Source organism: Grampus griseus, assembly GCF_964374135.1.
Source record: "Grampus griseus genome assembly, chromosome: 10".
In the NCBI taxonomy this organism is placed as follows: domain Eukaryota; kingdom Metazoa; phylum Chordata; class Mammalia; order Artiodactyla; family Delphinidae; genus Grampus; species Grampus griseus.
The window spans coordinates 91389947-91405307 of NC_139004.1; the positions used below are offsets into that span (position 1 = coordinate 91389947).

General features: G+C 42.5%; 1 protein-coding gene across 4 annotated transcripts in view; it reads left to right on the forward strand.

Annotated features, from left to right (window-relative positions):
• The window catches only part of CNTN4 (contactin 4), a gene marked incomplete at both ends in the record, with an annotated part of 493058 nt that extends 477793 nt beyond the window's left edge, over positions 1–15265 (forward strand). For 2 of the 4 annotated variants that reach the window (XM_082664454.1, XM_082664455.1), the window contains 7 exons: positions 428–498; positions 1543–1777; positions 3733–3845; positions 4415–4601; positions 5030–5142; positions 12615–12783; positions 15165–15265. In XM_082664454.1, the coding sequence (XP_082520580.1) occupies positions 428–498; positions 1543–1777; positions 3733–3845; positions 4415–4601; positions 5030–5142; positions 12615–12783; positions 15165–15265 (989 nt within the window). The remainder of the gene's footprint in view (positions 1–427; positions 499–1542; positions 1778–3732; positions 3846–4414; positions 4602–5029; positions 5143–12614; positions 12784–15164) is intronic. The other 2 variants (XM_082664456.1, XM_082664457.1) reach the window with 1 other exon arrangement.
• Between the last annotated feature and the right edge of the window lie 96 nt (positions 15266–15361).

Genomic DNA, 15361 nt, shown 5'->3' on the forward strand with positions numbered 1-15361 from the left:
CGTCCTGCATGTGCTCCCACCCTCCAGCTAGATTGTGAGCTCTGCACGGGCAGAGTGTGTATCATCACTTCTTTGTGTACCACCACGTGGCTCATAAACGCCTGCCCAAGCCTTAGAACCAGAACCTCAGTCCTTTCCTCATCCCCCTGAACTTTGGCCTCTAGGGGTGGAGCTGAATCATTGTTCAGTCACGTCAGATAACAGGTGTGCCTCTTGTTGAATGGGAAAGAGGTAACTAATAGCAGTTTCCTGGGTATGTTTCACTTCCGCGAGCTGATGCTTCGAGACCCTCGACCATACAATTTCTGATCTCAGAGCTGTGTGCATCCGAGGATCTGTTTAAACTGAGTCACCTCAGCCCGGCAACCTTGCTGGCCCTCTTGGCCTTTGCCACCTGACATGACTTGTTTTTTTGTCTCCTGAACAGTCCCCGAAGTCACCCCAGCTAACGTCAGTGGAGGCGGAGGCAGCAAATCTGAACTGGTTATAACCTGGGAGGTAAATGAATCGCAGAACGAAAGGAACATACATTAGCCTAGGCTATTTTATCATTTTACTCTGTGTTAAACGTATATGGGAAGTCGCCTTCTCTGTTTTTAACAGCCAAAATCCGTTTGAGTGCAAACACTCGCTCTCGCGTGAATGGCTAGCAGGAAAAGATGGCGCTTCCCCGTCAGTTGTGGAGTCAAGTTTTAATTCAGTTGGTCACAGGAAAAACAATCATGAAAGAGAAGAGAACGTAAGAAAAAATGTATATATGTATAATATGCACATTAAAGAAGGCTGGTTTAGAGAAAACCAGTTTTTCTTTTTTTCCTGAATTACTACAAGGCCAATTGATTTAAAACATCTGCCCACAATAGACTCCGTGTACCAGCACAATTTCCTAAGATTGGCTTTGCTGCAGGAGCCCTCTTGTGTAAAGTGTTTTTTCACCAACGTAGAGGTGTGTTAGTCACCACTTTATTAAAAATTGATTTTGAGACAGGAAGTCAGAGTTTCAGAAAGCGTCCACAATGATTTTGAAGGATTCTAGGCAATAGCTGCGGAAGTTCCAATCTGTCATTTAACCAGAGCCCCAGCAGTGAGAGAAACCACTCACCCCTTCCATCCCAGCACTTCCGGGCTGAGAGGGAAGATATTGCCTGAGCCAGGATGGTCCTCACTTCTTTAGTGAGAGCTCTTTCAATGAGTGTCCGTGTGACCCTGGAGGAAGGATCCTACTAGATGGTACATGTTGGGAATGTTGCTTTTTAAATCAACTGTCCAGTGTCTTCCACAGTCATTTCCTACAGTTTCAGAGCTGGGTCTCCCCCATCAGGAAGCCAGGCTCTCCATTGATTTATTTTGAACCCTGCTTCAATCCCCCCTGAATATCTCTGGTAGACTGATGGCAAATCCCAAATTGAAGACTCTCGACAAAGCCCCCAATAAGATAGCATGAACACAGGGGCGTGTGTGGGGGTGGGGAGTGCAATAAAACAATGTAGCATCTGCATCAAAGTACTGCAGCCTCTGAAGACGGCCTCCCTTTCTTCCCAGACGGTCCCTGAGGAATTACAGAACGGCAGAGGCTTTGGTTACGTGGTGGCCTTCCGGCCTTATGGCAAAATGATCTGGATGCTGACCGTGCTGGCCTCCGCGGACGCCTCCAGATACGTGTTCAGGAATGAGAGCGTGCATCCCTTCTCTCCCTTCGAGGTTAAAGTGGGCGTCTTCAACAATAAAGGAGAAGGCCCTTTCAGTCCCACCACGGTGGTATATTCTGCAGAAGAAGGTATGATGTTTCTTCAATTCTGAGATGTTGACTTTAGGACGTACAATCAATTTAGCACTCTACCCATAAACTGAAGGCATATCCTGAATCAAGAAAAGCGTACTATGAAAAATATGATTCATTATCTACCACGAATCTCTTAGAAAGATAGCAGCTCCACGGTGTATAAAAACAAATGTTTATCCTTTAGTAATTCCACTGCTAAGGACCAGAATCTCAGGTACCATATAAGATCTTCCTGTCTATGTATTTATCACATTACTTTCAACAGAATTCTATTTTATTTTATGCCTTTAAGTGAATGCCAAAATACAATTTGTATTTCCTCTCAATATGATTTTTTTCCTAAATCACATTGTACTCAAAAATTATTCTGTTATTAAAGAATAGAGTAAGTCACAGAGCAGTGTGATTGCTCTCATTGTCATCCCCGGTGTTATCATGTTTAGGGGTTCTCACTCATTTTCACTGCCTCTGTGCCATCCCTGCTCTCAGAATACCTCTCCTAATGGCCTTCATCTCCATCGGAGCTCGCCTTCATTGTTTCAAAGGTGATGTTCGGAATGAGACCATATGAAAAGTTGAGTCACTGACTTGGAGTAAGTGAAGATGCAATAAATTCTTCCATCCAGTTAAAAAAGTCCGCCCCTTAGACTTGGTGGTCCTCCATGATCTAGCCCCCACCTCTCTTTTCTGCCTCAACTCCTGCCCCTCTTCCCTGCATACTTCATGTTCCAACCATAGCCAAAGGACTTGCAATTCTCCAAACAAGCTTGAGCCCCTAGTATATGCTTCACCTTCTCTTAAAGTTCCCTGCTTTGCCCACCTTGTGATCTCATGGTCATCCTTCAAAACTCAACTCAAACAACCAAGGTCTTCTCTCATTTCCCCAGGCCCACGGAGTGAGGTGCTTCTCTTTTTCCTTGTGTCTTAACATTGCTCTGTTATAATTCTCATCTCAATGTATTATGAATTTTGAATTTTAGTTTTGTGCGTTTCTTGAGGGCTGGCTATTTATTTTTTACCTCTGTGTCGCCAGTGTCGAAACGTGTATGACACACAGACCCCTAATAGATACTGAATGAATTAACACATAAATAGAATCACACATTGTTATAAATAGACAAAACCTTAGGGGTCTCCATGTATACCATTTTCTGGAACAGAATGTGCATTCCAGAGGGAACACACAAGTTGACTGTAAACGTACTAGATGAACCTTTAAAATTATTTAATACTTACATATTGATTTGAGTTGCATCAGAAAAAATACAGCTATCAAATCAAAACCAGGATTTCATTTGTGTTATAACTCACAACATGCCTGAGTTGTTCATTAGGAAAGACCACTGAAAGGAAAAATCTTTACATAAAAATGGTACACAGCTCTGGCAAAAATCTGGCAAAAAGAACTGAAATTTAGGGGACAGACTGGGTCCAGACTCTCCTTTGCAGCTGAGGAGGTTGAGGCCCAGAAAGCATAAATGACTTGTACAGCCAAGCTCGTAAGACGTGCAGCTGGCTGTGCAGAACTGAACCGTCACCCGGCCCTCCTGAAACTTAGTCAAGTCAGCTGACTCTCCTTTTTTCTGTCTAATTTTCGTAACCAGTGACTATGACTCTCACCTAGGACAAATGCTAATTAAGAAGGATGTGTGTTAAATAAATTGCTGGCTATGAAACATGGTGCTTAAACTTAAGTGTCCTGGGTTACTTCCCTTCCACCTACCCCTAAATTTAAAAGCCAAAGACTGAAAAAGTCTCTTCACCACCATCTCCATCACCATTCTCTCCCAGCTGTTAATGATGGTTTCTCTGTAAAATGAGGGTTTGGATCATAATCACTAAGGACTATTCTATAATCATTGATTCTTTGCCCATATGATGCCTTTGCATCTAGAAGCCTATTCTGATGCAGCTGATAGAGTCATAACTTTTTCCATACTTATCTGCAGAACCCACCAAAGCACCAGCCAACATCTTTGCCAGAAGTCTTTCTGCAACAGATGTTGAAGTCTTCTGGGCCTCCCCCATGGAAAAGAATAGAGGTCGGATACAAGGGTATGAGGTAAGCAAGAGACAGGTGCCTTGGTTCTGGGAAAGGGTCCCTACCCCTCAATGAGAACTTTCTAGACACCCTCTGATGGGAAAAAGACCTAAAGTTCCATTTAGAGGCATTTGTTTTAGAGAATAGTTGTTTCTAAAGGAGCGTGAATGGAAGCCCTGAGCATTCCACTGTGAGATTACCCGTTTCCATGGTACTCTCCAGAGGGCTCTGTCTAAATACATGCAGGTCTAAGCATGTATAAGATGGTTGGCAAAATGAGCTTTGACTTCTGATACACCGAGGATCACTTGGGCTCAAAACAAGGTGGGGAAAAAGGGAGAAGTACCCAATCATGACTGTGCCAGTTTACCATCTCACTCTGAAGCTAAGAACAAAAAGGGGGCCTTTGTAATTATCGATGATTTCTCAGCACGCACAAAGCTCTTGGTTCTGAAAGCTCTGCTTACGACTTGCTGTATAGAAAATTAACTCTGTCATAAGAATCTTGTATTAAAAAAAAAATCACCTGATGACGTTGGAGATATCCCCAACAGGTATGACATCCAAGGTCTTCCTTTTTATTTTCTCAGGTAAAATACTGGAGACATGACGACAAAGAAGAAAATGCTCGAAAAATACGAACAATAGGAAATCAGACATCAACAAAAATCACCAACTTAAAAGGCAGCGCTCTGTATCATTTAGCTGTCAAGGCATATAATTCTGCAGGGACAGGCCCCTCCAGTGCAACGGTCAACGTGACAACCAGAAAGCCACGTAAGAACATTCTTGCTCAGCAATATTTTAGAGATTCATCAAACATATTCCAAGTTCATTCCCATCCCCACCTCCCAGTGATCATTTGCATACTAATTGGTGTCATTATGGAAATTCAGATTTACCTTAGCATTTTAACTGAACCTTTCCGAATACCATGCAAAATTCATTGCTCCGGAGGACAGAAAGATCAATGTTTTCTCCTCACTGGGAAGGGCCACTTCTTTTAGCTATAAATGTTAGGCGACCAACTGAATCTTTTTCCATCTGCAATGCTGTATCTCGTCAGATTTTAGTGACCTTGAAGACACATATTAGTGCAATAGCCCGTTAAATTGCCTCCACTCTCGAATTCTAGGAAGGAGATATTCCTCAGAATCCATTGAGACTTAATAATCTGTGACTTCGTATATCTTAAATTTTTACAGCGCCAAGTCAGCCCCCCGGAAACATCATATGGAATTCATCGGACTCCAAAATTATCCTGAATTGGGATCAAGTGAAGGCCCTGGATAATGAGTCGGAAGTAAAAGGATACAAAGTGGGTAATTTCTTTTTGCAGAGGCACCTACTCCTGCTGTTAGCGGGGACAGACTGTTCTCATGAATCTTAAGAACCCTGTCTTTGGGGCTTTCCTGGTGGCGCAGTGGTTGAGAGTCCGCCTGCCGATGCAGGGGACACGGGTTTGTTCCCCGGTGCGGGAAGATCCCACATGCCGCGGAGCGGCTGGGCCCGTGAGCCATGGCCGCTGAGCCTGCGCGTCCAGAGCCTGTGCTCGGCAGCAAGAGAGGCCACAGCAGTGAGAGGCCCACGTACCGCAAAAAAAAAAAAGAACCCTGTCCTCTCTCTCCCTGACAGCGCTCTGGCAGCCTCTTTCTCCCAAACACCAAAGTGGTTTGGTCTGAGTTTTGTCAACAGCCCATGACAGCTGGTCAGGATTTAGAGAATCGTCTATACTTCGGGCTCAGGCAGAGACAATCGGAAATAGTTAAAGACCTTGTGGTTGGGTCTCCAAAAAATCATGAAGAACCACATTTTAAACATTTCTACTGTCAGTTCTGTTCTGTGCTTGTCTTGATGGTATTTTTAATCAACAGTAGTAACTTCTCCCTATTACTAATGGTTAGTCTTTTTTGTTCATGTTCCTATTGTTAGGGGTATGTATACACACACACACACACACACACACACACACACACACACACACACACACACACACACACACACACACACACACACACACACACACACACACACACACACACACATACGTACATATACATACATATACACAAGGATTTTTTAGGACATTCGTTTGCCTGATCCCATAAATGTTAGCCTGACTTTAAAGAACTAGAAAAGAAAATGGATGTAGCCCTGGTGCCACAATTAAAGGGCATTTTAAGTATCTTGTTTTGTTTTACTTTTAAACAACCTTTGAGGCAATGCAGGCCAAACAAAACTAGTCTGCAGGATGCATCAAGCCTGCAGGATGCTGTCTGGTGAAATTTTTGGATGCAGCTGTTGAGAGTAGCATAGTGACAGTGCTGTCAGTCATTAGTTACAGTTAGTAAAGCCAGGGCTGGAATTGGGAGTTGACATAGTTGGCCATAGAGCCTTAGGTGATGTGATTAGAGAGGGATTCAGAAACCCTCGCTGCTATGGGCTATTTTTCCTTCATCCATGTGGCACAGTGATTTGTATTCTGCCAGCAGAGAAACATTCCCTAAGAACTAATCTTCAGACCTTTCACTGGATCCCTTTGTAAAAGCAAACTCTCTGCAAGGGTCTTACAGAATAGAGCAAAAACGACCACATTTTGGTGCTCTAGTCATTATGTGACTTTAGGTAAATCATGTAACCTTTCTGGGACTGCATTTCTCTTTTATTAAAGGAGAAATCTTCCAGTATCTTCATTTTCCCCTGAGCCTTTGCATCTCTATTCCGTCTCCCTGGGACTGCCACCTCTTACATCTGCATCCTTAATCAGCCACTCATCTTTCGGTTCTAAGATGAGAAGCCTTTCCTGATGGCCAGAGCTCTCGCTATTTGTCAGATTTTTTTAAAGTACTTTCCATCCTCTCGGGTAATTGTAATTGGCTGATGACTTATTGTGAATCCCCAGACTGTGGGCCTCACGAGCACAGTGCCTGAATGGTCCCCATGATTTCTCAAGCCAAGGATGCATTCACTGTGGTGGTATTAAAGGGAGCCCTCATTTCTTGAACTCCTGAATCATTAGTCTCTTAGTGAGACATAATGGGAAAGAGTTCATCTGATCAGTTTTATGTAAGACGAGAGAGATGTGGGGTTTGGTAGGCTGGAAGACGAGAGAGGAGAGCGTAGGCTCAAAGAAAGCAAAGAAAGAAGGCAAAAGTGAAGACAGACCTTGCAACTTTGGGGTCTGACCCAGGCTAACACTGCCGGGACTGAACACAGCACGAGAGAGATGCAGATGTGATCTGGGACGAACTAATTTAACCAAACCAAGGAGGAGAGTGAAAAAACAAACAAACAACAAAATAAAAATGGGAGCGAGAAAGTCTTCCTCCCTGCTTCCAGTGTCGCCCAGTAAAACAGAGAGAGAAAACACAACAAAAATTCAGAAAGCTTTAGGAGTCCCTGTGGAGGGGTACAAGTTCTATGAGTGAACCTCTTACTAGATTTTAAGCTCATGTTGAAGCTGGTGCTGAAATAAATTTGAAAGGCAGGGAGCTGCCTAAAGTACTTCAGGGAACCAAGCAAAATGTTAGTCGGGCAAGAAATCCTGAAGATCATTCAGCCAAAGCCCTTCCTTTCGCAGATGTGAAAACCGAAGGCCATTGAGTAAAGTGACTTGGAGTGCCCTCAGCTTTCACAGGGCAGGGATCTGTATGCAAGCTGAATTTTACTTCAGTGAACTGGGTCTAAAAGATTATAGGCATTTTTAGAAAAAAACTTGGAAAATGAGTATTATTTAGTTGCTACTTCTTTGTCTTCCTGCCCCCTCTCAGAAACTCTCATATGAGCTTGTCTTGGTAGCACTTTTCCAAGGAGGCCCTTCTTATATATATATTTTTAAATTCAACAGACACTCTTGCAGACATGTAGAAGATTCCCCTGAGCAGCACAGAATCGGGCAGGTGTGGTGGAATCAAGCAGTCTAAGACCAACACGGCAGTATTCAGCTCCCAGAAAAGAACTGGGGCTTCACGGAGGATTGGGGAAACTTTTTATTTCTATAGAGCTAGAATAAAACATTGGAACAAATTACAGCTGGAGAGCATGGAACCTTTTCAGATGTGAGCAGCAGATCGGGTGATATAGGGTAATTTGGTATGGGGGGGATCCAAAACGTATTTATTTAATATATTCGTCACAAGGGCTCAACCACAGACTTAATTAAAAAAAAAAAGAAAGAAAGAAAAAGAAAAGAAACAAAAAGGACACCACAGCTCAAGATAGAGTCCTATCCAGAAATCAAGGAAAGAACAGACTATCTCAGGAAAAAAATAAAAAGACAAAAAAATAAAAAGACAGCAAGAGCCATGGATTTAGGCTTTTTTTTCCCCCAAAATATGGTTTTTCATGTTGGAGCTAAACTATATCTATGAAAAATAGAGTGGCACCTCCGAGTTGGGAATTTCATGCCTTAGGAAGCGTCACTCATGGCTGGGTATGAAGTGTGTAAAATGCTGCAGAAACCACATGTGCTGACAGTAGAGGAAAGAGGATTAACAAGGTTAGACCAGGTGGTAGTAAAGGGCCCTTTGTGACTTTTGATTTCCAGTTCGATTCAATTCCTTCCCTGCCCTTTAGGGCTGGGACTGGAGGAGCCAGACTCCCTACACATCCTCATTTAGATCCCAAGGAATCTCACGTAACTGGTTACAGATATTGAAATGCTACATAGCCAATGTTAATGTTCAGGGATATATATAGTTCTGTAAAAATTATACATCTGTGTGTATGTGTGTGTATTTTTGGTCTTCTACCTAAATTGTTGAGATTCGTGGGATTTCTGCTTGCATAAATAGTCTCAAAAAGAAGTTGACTTTAGAAAGTTTAAGGTGCAAAATATTCTTTCAGCACAAAGTGTCAAGCTACTTTATGATACTTGAGCTAAAAAGAGAGCGTCTGGTTTCAGTATCACAAACTAAACTGTCTACAGAGCCAGGCAGGTTATGTAAAGGGATTCAGTTAGCTTAATCCTTTCAATAAATACTGTCAGTATACGTGCCAAGCACTGTTTTAATTCTTAATTTTGTAATAACCCATGAAGTAGGTGCAGTTATTAGCCCCAGTTTTATAGATGAAGAACTCATGGCATAGAGTTTAGTAACTTGCCTACTTCACATAGCTAGTATTTTTTTCACTGATTTATTGAGATATAGTTGACGTATAACATTGTGTAAGTTTAAGGTATACCGTGTGTTGATTCGATACAGTTATATATTGCAAAAAGATCACCACCATAGCATTTACTAATGCCTCCATCCCATCACATAATTACCATTCCTTGTTTGTGGTGAGAACATTTTAGATCTACTCTCTTAGCAACATTCAAGTATATGGTACAGTGTTGTTAACACAGCTAGTATATTGAAGACCTGTGCTCTGAACACAGGCAGTATGGATCCAGAGTCCCACCTTTTAACCACTCAGCTATTCTGCCTGCCGTCAGTAAACAGACAGATCAAGTGGTAATAAAGTAGTACCAAGAGAAATAACTCAGAGTGAGGAGAATAGACAGTGCCATGGGATAGGTAGGAGAGACATTATTTTAAATAAAGCACAGGGAAAGGCTCTATCAAGAGGTGACATTTCGATTGGGCCATGAAAAAAGGAGAGAATAAGATAGGCAGCTCTCTGAGAGTGTTCCAAGCATAGTGAACAGGATATGCAAAGGTCCTGAGGTAGATACATGCCAATGTGACACAATAGGAAGTGCTGGAGAGTGTGATAAGCTACAGAGCTTGTGATGGTCCAGGATAGGCAGCAGCTTCTCAGCTCCAGCCAATTATTGCCAGACAGGAATGTAGACCAGTGTGGCCATATCTTCCAGTTTTTAGTAGAACCCAAAACTTTATCATGTATAGTTTCTTGGTTTGTACATGTTGACATCTAACTCAAAAAAAAAAAAAATGTAAACCCACTAAGGGCCCAATAGTTAAAATATGCAGGCCAAATGTTACCCATGGGCCACGAGCTTTCTATGATCTAACCCCCCTTGTTTTGCATTCATGAAGACAGAGACCAGAGAGGGGAAGCAAGTTGCCCACAGTGGTGGCCAAGCTGGTCTCAGTTACGAATATAGGCTGTGAACCCAGACTGCCTGGGTTTGAATGCTGGATCCCCCACTTACTGGCCATGAGACCCTGGGCACATTGCTAAACATCTCCAGGTCTCAGATTTCTCATCTTTAAAATCAGAATAATAACAGTGCCTACCTCAAGGGGTAATCTATATTAGCACATAGAATATAAAGTGTTCAAACACATAGTAAGCATTCAATAACGTTTGATTCTATCATCAGGATTCCCACAAATTCACTCTTCCTCTGTGTCTTCCACTCTGGATTATGGGAAATGCAAGCACAGCCTTTAAGTCAATCAGCTGAACCAAGTGTGTAGTGTAAATAAAGGTCTTACCGGCCTTTATTTAGGTGCCACTGGGGTCCCCATCATTAGAAGACTGATAAGCAATGCTGATAAAAGGGCAGTTTTTTCCTGGAAGTCTTCCTTTTGGATTTACAGCTGAAACGAGTTGAATCCTCTGTGCTCTGGCGGAGCTGAATCAAAGAAGCAATTTAGTCCTCAAAGCCAGGTGTGCCCTTGCATCCCATCAGCCAGCTCATGTTCCTGAAGGGCCGTGATGAGATGCTGTGACAGTCCTGAATGCGCCTCAGGATTTATTTGAGCCTGATCAGTAGTGAGGGGATGCTGAGTTTGATACAACTGATGCTCTGAGAAGGAAGGGGGACACTTATGAATCTTTCCACCTCAAGGAAATTGTGTTTTCCACCTTGGATTAGAGAGACATAAATAAAGGTGATGAAATGCCAGGAAACAAATGGGATCTAAACCGTTTTAAGGGACTTTTATGAATTTCACTTGTGTTTGATTTTTTTTTGCAGTGGAAGGGCGGGTAACCCTATGTCTCTGACCTCAGCCAATCAGAATTTACAGTGGGTCTTAGGGAAAGAGGAGCCAGTCCTGTGGTTCTCAAAGTGTGGTCTCTGGAGCAGAGGCAATGGTGTTACCTGGGAACTTGTTAGAGATGCAGATTTTTCAAGTTCCACCTGAAACCCACTAAATCAGAAACTCTGGGGTGGAGCCCAGTGTTCTGTGTTTTAATAAGCCCTCCAGGCAACTCTGATGCAGGCTCGGGTTGGAGAACGCTGGTCTCATTCATGATTCACTGAATGAACATCCCCTGAAGATCTTTCTTAACCATGTGTCACGGCCTGGACCCTTCTGCTATGGAGCCTGACTCAGGAGGGCTGGGGCGAGGCTGGAGAAGGATTTCTCAGCCTCCCCACTGGTGCCACTTTGAGCTGGATAATTCTCTGTTGCGGGGCCTGTCCTCTGCATTATAGGAGGACCCACCCACCCGTTGTGACAACAGAAAATGTCTGCAGACATTGCCAGATGCCCCAGGGAACAAAACTGGTCCTCCCCCCTCCCACCCCTGTTGAGAACAAGTGGCCTGCAGCTTCAGTATTTTTTACAAGCTCGCCAGGTGCTTCTAACACACAGCCAGGACCAGAACCATTCATGTTACCCAACCCTATTTTTTTTTTTTTTATTGTCAAGAGAAATGATGGGTTATGGTGATTTAAGAGTACAGGCTTAGGAGCCCTCATCTTACCACTCACCAGCTCTGTGACATCTCTGGGCCTCAGTTTCCTCATCTGCAGAAAAGAATAACCGTGCCTGTCCTGTCAGGTTGTTGTGGCAGTTAAATATGGTCATGTCAATAGGGTGCCTGGCTCATTGTAAACATCAGAAAGTATTTGTGGGACAGTTCATGTCACAATTATCATATCCAAAAAGGCAGGTGCACCTCTCTGGGCCTTTATCTTTTGTTCCTGGTGGGAATTGTTGGTGACCACAGTAGGCAATGCCAGGTGGTGAATGTATTTTCAAGAGAGCTAGTTGCCTATCTCTTCACATGAACTACCAGCCTAGTCTCTGACCCAGAGGAAACCAAGAAGGGGAACAAAGAGTGGCACTGTTGAAGCTACATGAGTGGCACTGTTGAAGCTACAGACACTTCTAGAGTGAGAGTAATTGCCCCATAACATCCCCTCTTTTCTGTGTAGCTGAAAAAGCGGTCCAGTGTCCTCTGGGGGTTATAGCACTTGTCTTTCAGAGATGCTCTCCCTGTTCTGAAATGTCCTCTTTCCAAAGGATTAATAATAATGATAACTTTTGGCCTGATTTTTACACCTTACTTTTTGCTTCTAACCTTTGCCGTGTATGTTTGTACCTTTTGTTCCTTTTAAGGCTTCATAGATACTGTTTCTTACATGCTTCCTTTGAGCCCTTCATTTTATTCAGTCCTGTGCAATTGTAAAGACTTCCCAGAAAAGTGGGCGTTATTGTCCCCGTTTTACAGATGTGGGCAGTGAGGCTCAGAGCGGGAGAGTAAGTGGACCACGGTCACACAGCAGCCAAGTCTGTCCTCATGCCAAAGACCCTCATGTGTAACTGAGCTCTGTACATCCACCTTCTCCATGTGTGTTAACTGACCTTCCAGAGGCTACATGAGGCCACACAGCACGTCGTTAGACTCATGCTAGCCCCGTTGCCATGCTGCACAACGCTTTAAACTCTTTCCTCATAATGAAATCAGTGGTGGCTGCAGACATGCCCCTCACTATTAAATGAGCCTTCCAAATGCAAGTGGGCAGCCTGACAACCTCGGCGTCCCTGCGTTTCACTGGTGCCCAGAGGTGAAAGTGAAGGAATGCTCCATCCTTGGGGCCTTTGTGAGGACAGCAGGTGATACCTGTTCTTTCCATATTGGCAGGTCTTGTACAGATGGAGCAGACAAAGCAGCACATCTGTCATTGAAACAAATGAAACATCAGTGGAGCTTTCTTTGCCTTTTGATGAAGATTATATAATAGAAATTAAGCCATTCAGCGATGGAGGAGATGGCAGCAGCAGTGAACAGATTCGAATTCCAAAGATATCAAGTAAGAATGTCTTTTTTTGCCTCCCTTCTCCCTGTCTGCCCTATCTCCTAAGCTTCCCAGTGAGTCAGGGCTAGGGTGAAATTAAGCCCGGGAAAAAAAAAAAAAAAAAAAGCTAAAATAAAAATGGACGATACCATCCCCCTTCCTCAGACCACTGGTATTTGCTGACCTCAGGTAGTTTTGTGCAGAAGACAGTTTGACTAGTGTTGACTGATTTAATCAGCTGGCTATCAAACATCAGGTTAAAGCAGCCCCAAATCAGTCACCCAGGCTTTTCCATGTGGACCCATGTAGTTTGCATCTACAATAACCCCAAAATTACAGCTTAGAAAGTTAAAAGCATGACTCAGGAAGAACAAGCAAAGCGTTCTTCAAAATGCTCTGGAAACGTGTCCGTAGTGACACAATATAATGTCTTTGGCCGAAAATATTTTGAACTTGACACTGTTTATTTTGAACATGCGTATGTAACATATGTACATAAATGCACATGTCTACAGATAGTCAAGATTATCTTTGTTTACAAAGACTGTTGAAGAGTGTGTTCTTTTTTGAGCCAAATACATTCAACTTAGTTTTCAAATACTATGTTTGCAAATATCTCAGCAGCATATTATTTTTGGGGGGTTTTTTTGTATGATTTTATTTATTTGAAATTAAAAGAAAAAAAACAGAACAGGCAAATCCATAGAGGCAGATTAGTGGCTGGTAGTGACTGGCCAGCGGTGTGAATTGTGGCTTTACGGGTAGTGGGTTTCCATTCGGATGATGAAAAAGTTCTGGAGCTAGCTTACAGTCCCGGTTGTACAGCATTGGAGTGAACTTAATGTCACTGAATTGTACACTTTAAAATGGTAACTTTTACGTCATGTGTATTTTACCACAATAATAAAAAGTATAAGATTGCCATTAGGTATCTAAGTATAGATTTTCATTGGCCTTTGGATTTAACAGTCTAGAGATAAGGGGTTCAGTGAAGGCTGGAGATATGAACTTTCAAGCCATCAGTGGAGATACGATATTTTAAATCATGGGCAACCCTCACTACAGAGTTCTGAGCTTCAGCCCCTTTGCCAGGTGTCCATCATAGTAGTTTTCAGATGAGGAAAGGGTCTAGTATTCTTGCTGATATCAAGTTTTAGTAAAGCATCCACTAAGACTTTTTAATTACATCTATAAAATTTGGATGCCTCAAATCAGAAAACAAAATGTTTAATGGTCCTTTCACCCTTCTTCTGAATAAGCACTTGTTAATGTTAATGGACATAGAACAGGACTTCAGGTGGGAAACCAAGGCTGCCCCAAGACATGCTCTGAATTCAGGAGTGATTTTCCAGTTTCCAGATGAGGTTTATACTTACTGCACCTTTTTTGCATACAAACACTAAAGGCATTTTTGTCTTTTAAAACACTGGGGAGAATTGGTTTCTACATATCAGAAGGGGACTCTAGCTTCTGTTGGAAGGAACCAGATTTATGGTGAGATGTGGAAATTATCTCCAGGCCAAAAAAAACACAAGATGAGAATTTGTTTGGGGATTAATTTATCTCACTTTCTTTAAATCTGACTTCATACTTGCTTATCATTGCAAGGATTATTTTTTTTTAAAGACTGATGATTCTTGGTTTAATTCATTACAAAAACATTTTAAGCAATTTTATTGGTAAAATTATTAGATGATAAGGATGTAACTGTGAGCGAAACATGATCTCTTTCTCAAGAGGTTTTCCATTTTGTGGGTCAGAGATCTTACGATCTTGATAAAACCTCAAATGACAGTTGGTAACTTCTTACTGTGAAAAAATGTAAGATGTATAAGAAAAAGCTTTAAAAGGATTGAGATTATCTTGTTGGGCAAAAAAAAAAAAAAAAGAGGTATGTTTAGACAGACGTGAGTTGGAATCCCAATTCAGTTATTTACTAACTGGGTAATCTTAGACTTATCTTACTTCTCTGGGCCCCCATTTCCTTAGCTGTTAAATGGTGTGATAACCATACCAGAGGTCTTCAGGGTTTTTATAGGAATTAAATGTCATGTGGCTCTGTGCCCGGCATTAAGCTTGAATTCGAAAGGGAACGTCAATGTTTATTTTGCTGCTTCATTGATATCATAGTATTTATCAGTAATGTTACCAGTCATATTGAAGTTTCTTCTCATGTTAGAGGGGGACACCCTCCTTTTACAGATGCTTAAACAGAGATCCGGAGATGTCCCCCACCTGCTCCCAGGTTCATAGCTAGGGGGTCATAGAACTGAGACTAAAAAAGTCAACAAGAGATGGTGATTTCCAGTAGACTTCAGATAGTTCTTCGGTTTCCAAAAGCCCTGGGGCCCCGCCTCCCTTTGTTGCCGAGGTGAGTAAATTTCTTCTCTCTCCAGATGCCTATGCAAGAGGAGCGGGGCCGTCCACTTCCAACGCATGCACGCTGTCGGCCATCAGTACGATCATGATCTCCCTCACAGCCAGGTCCAGTTTATGACAACAGTTCTCTAAAGGACTTGCTGTTTATAATATAAGCAACATTTAGCTAGTTGTTTTGAAGACACCCAGTACTAAGTAATATTGTTGTTCAAGT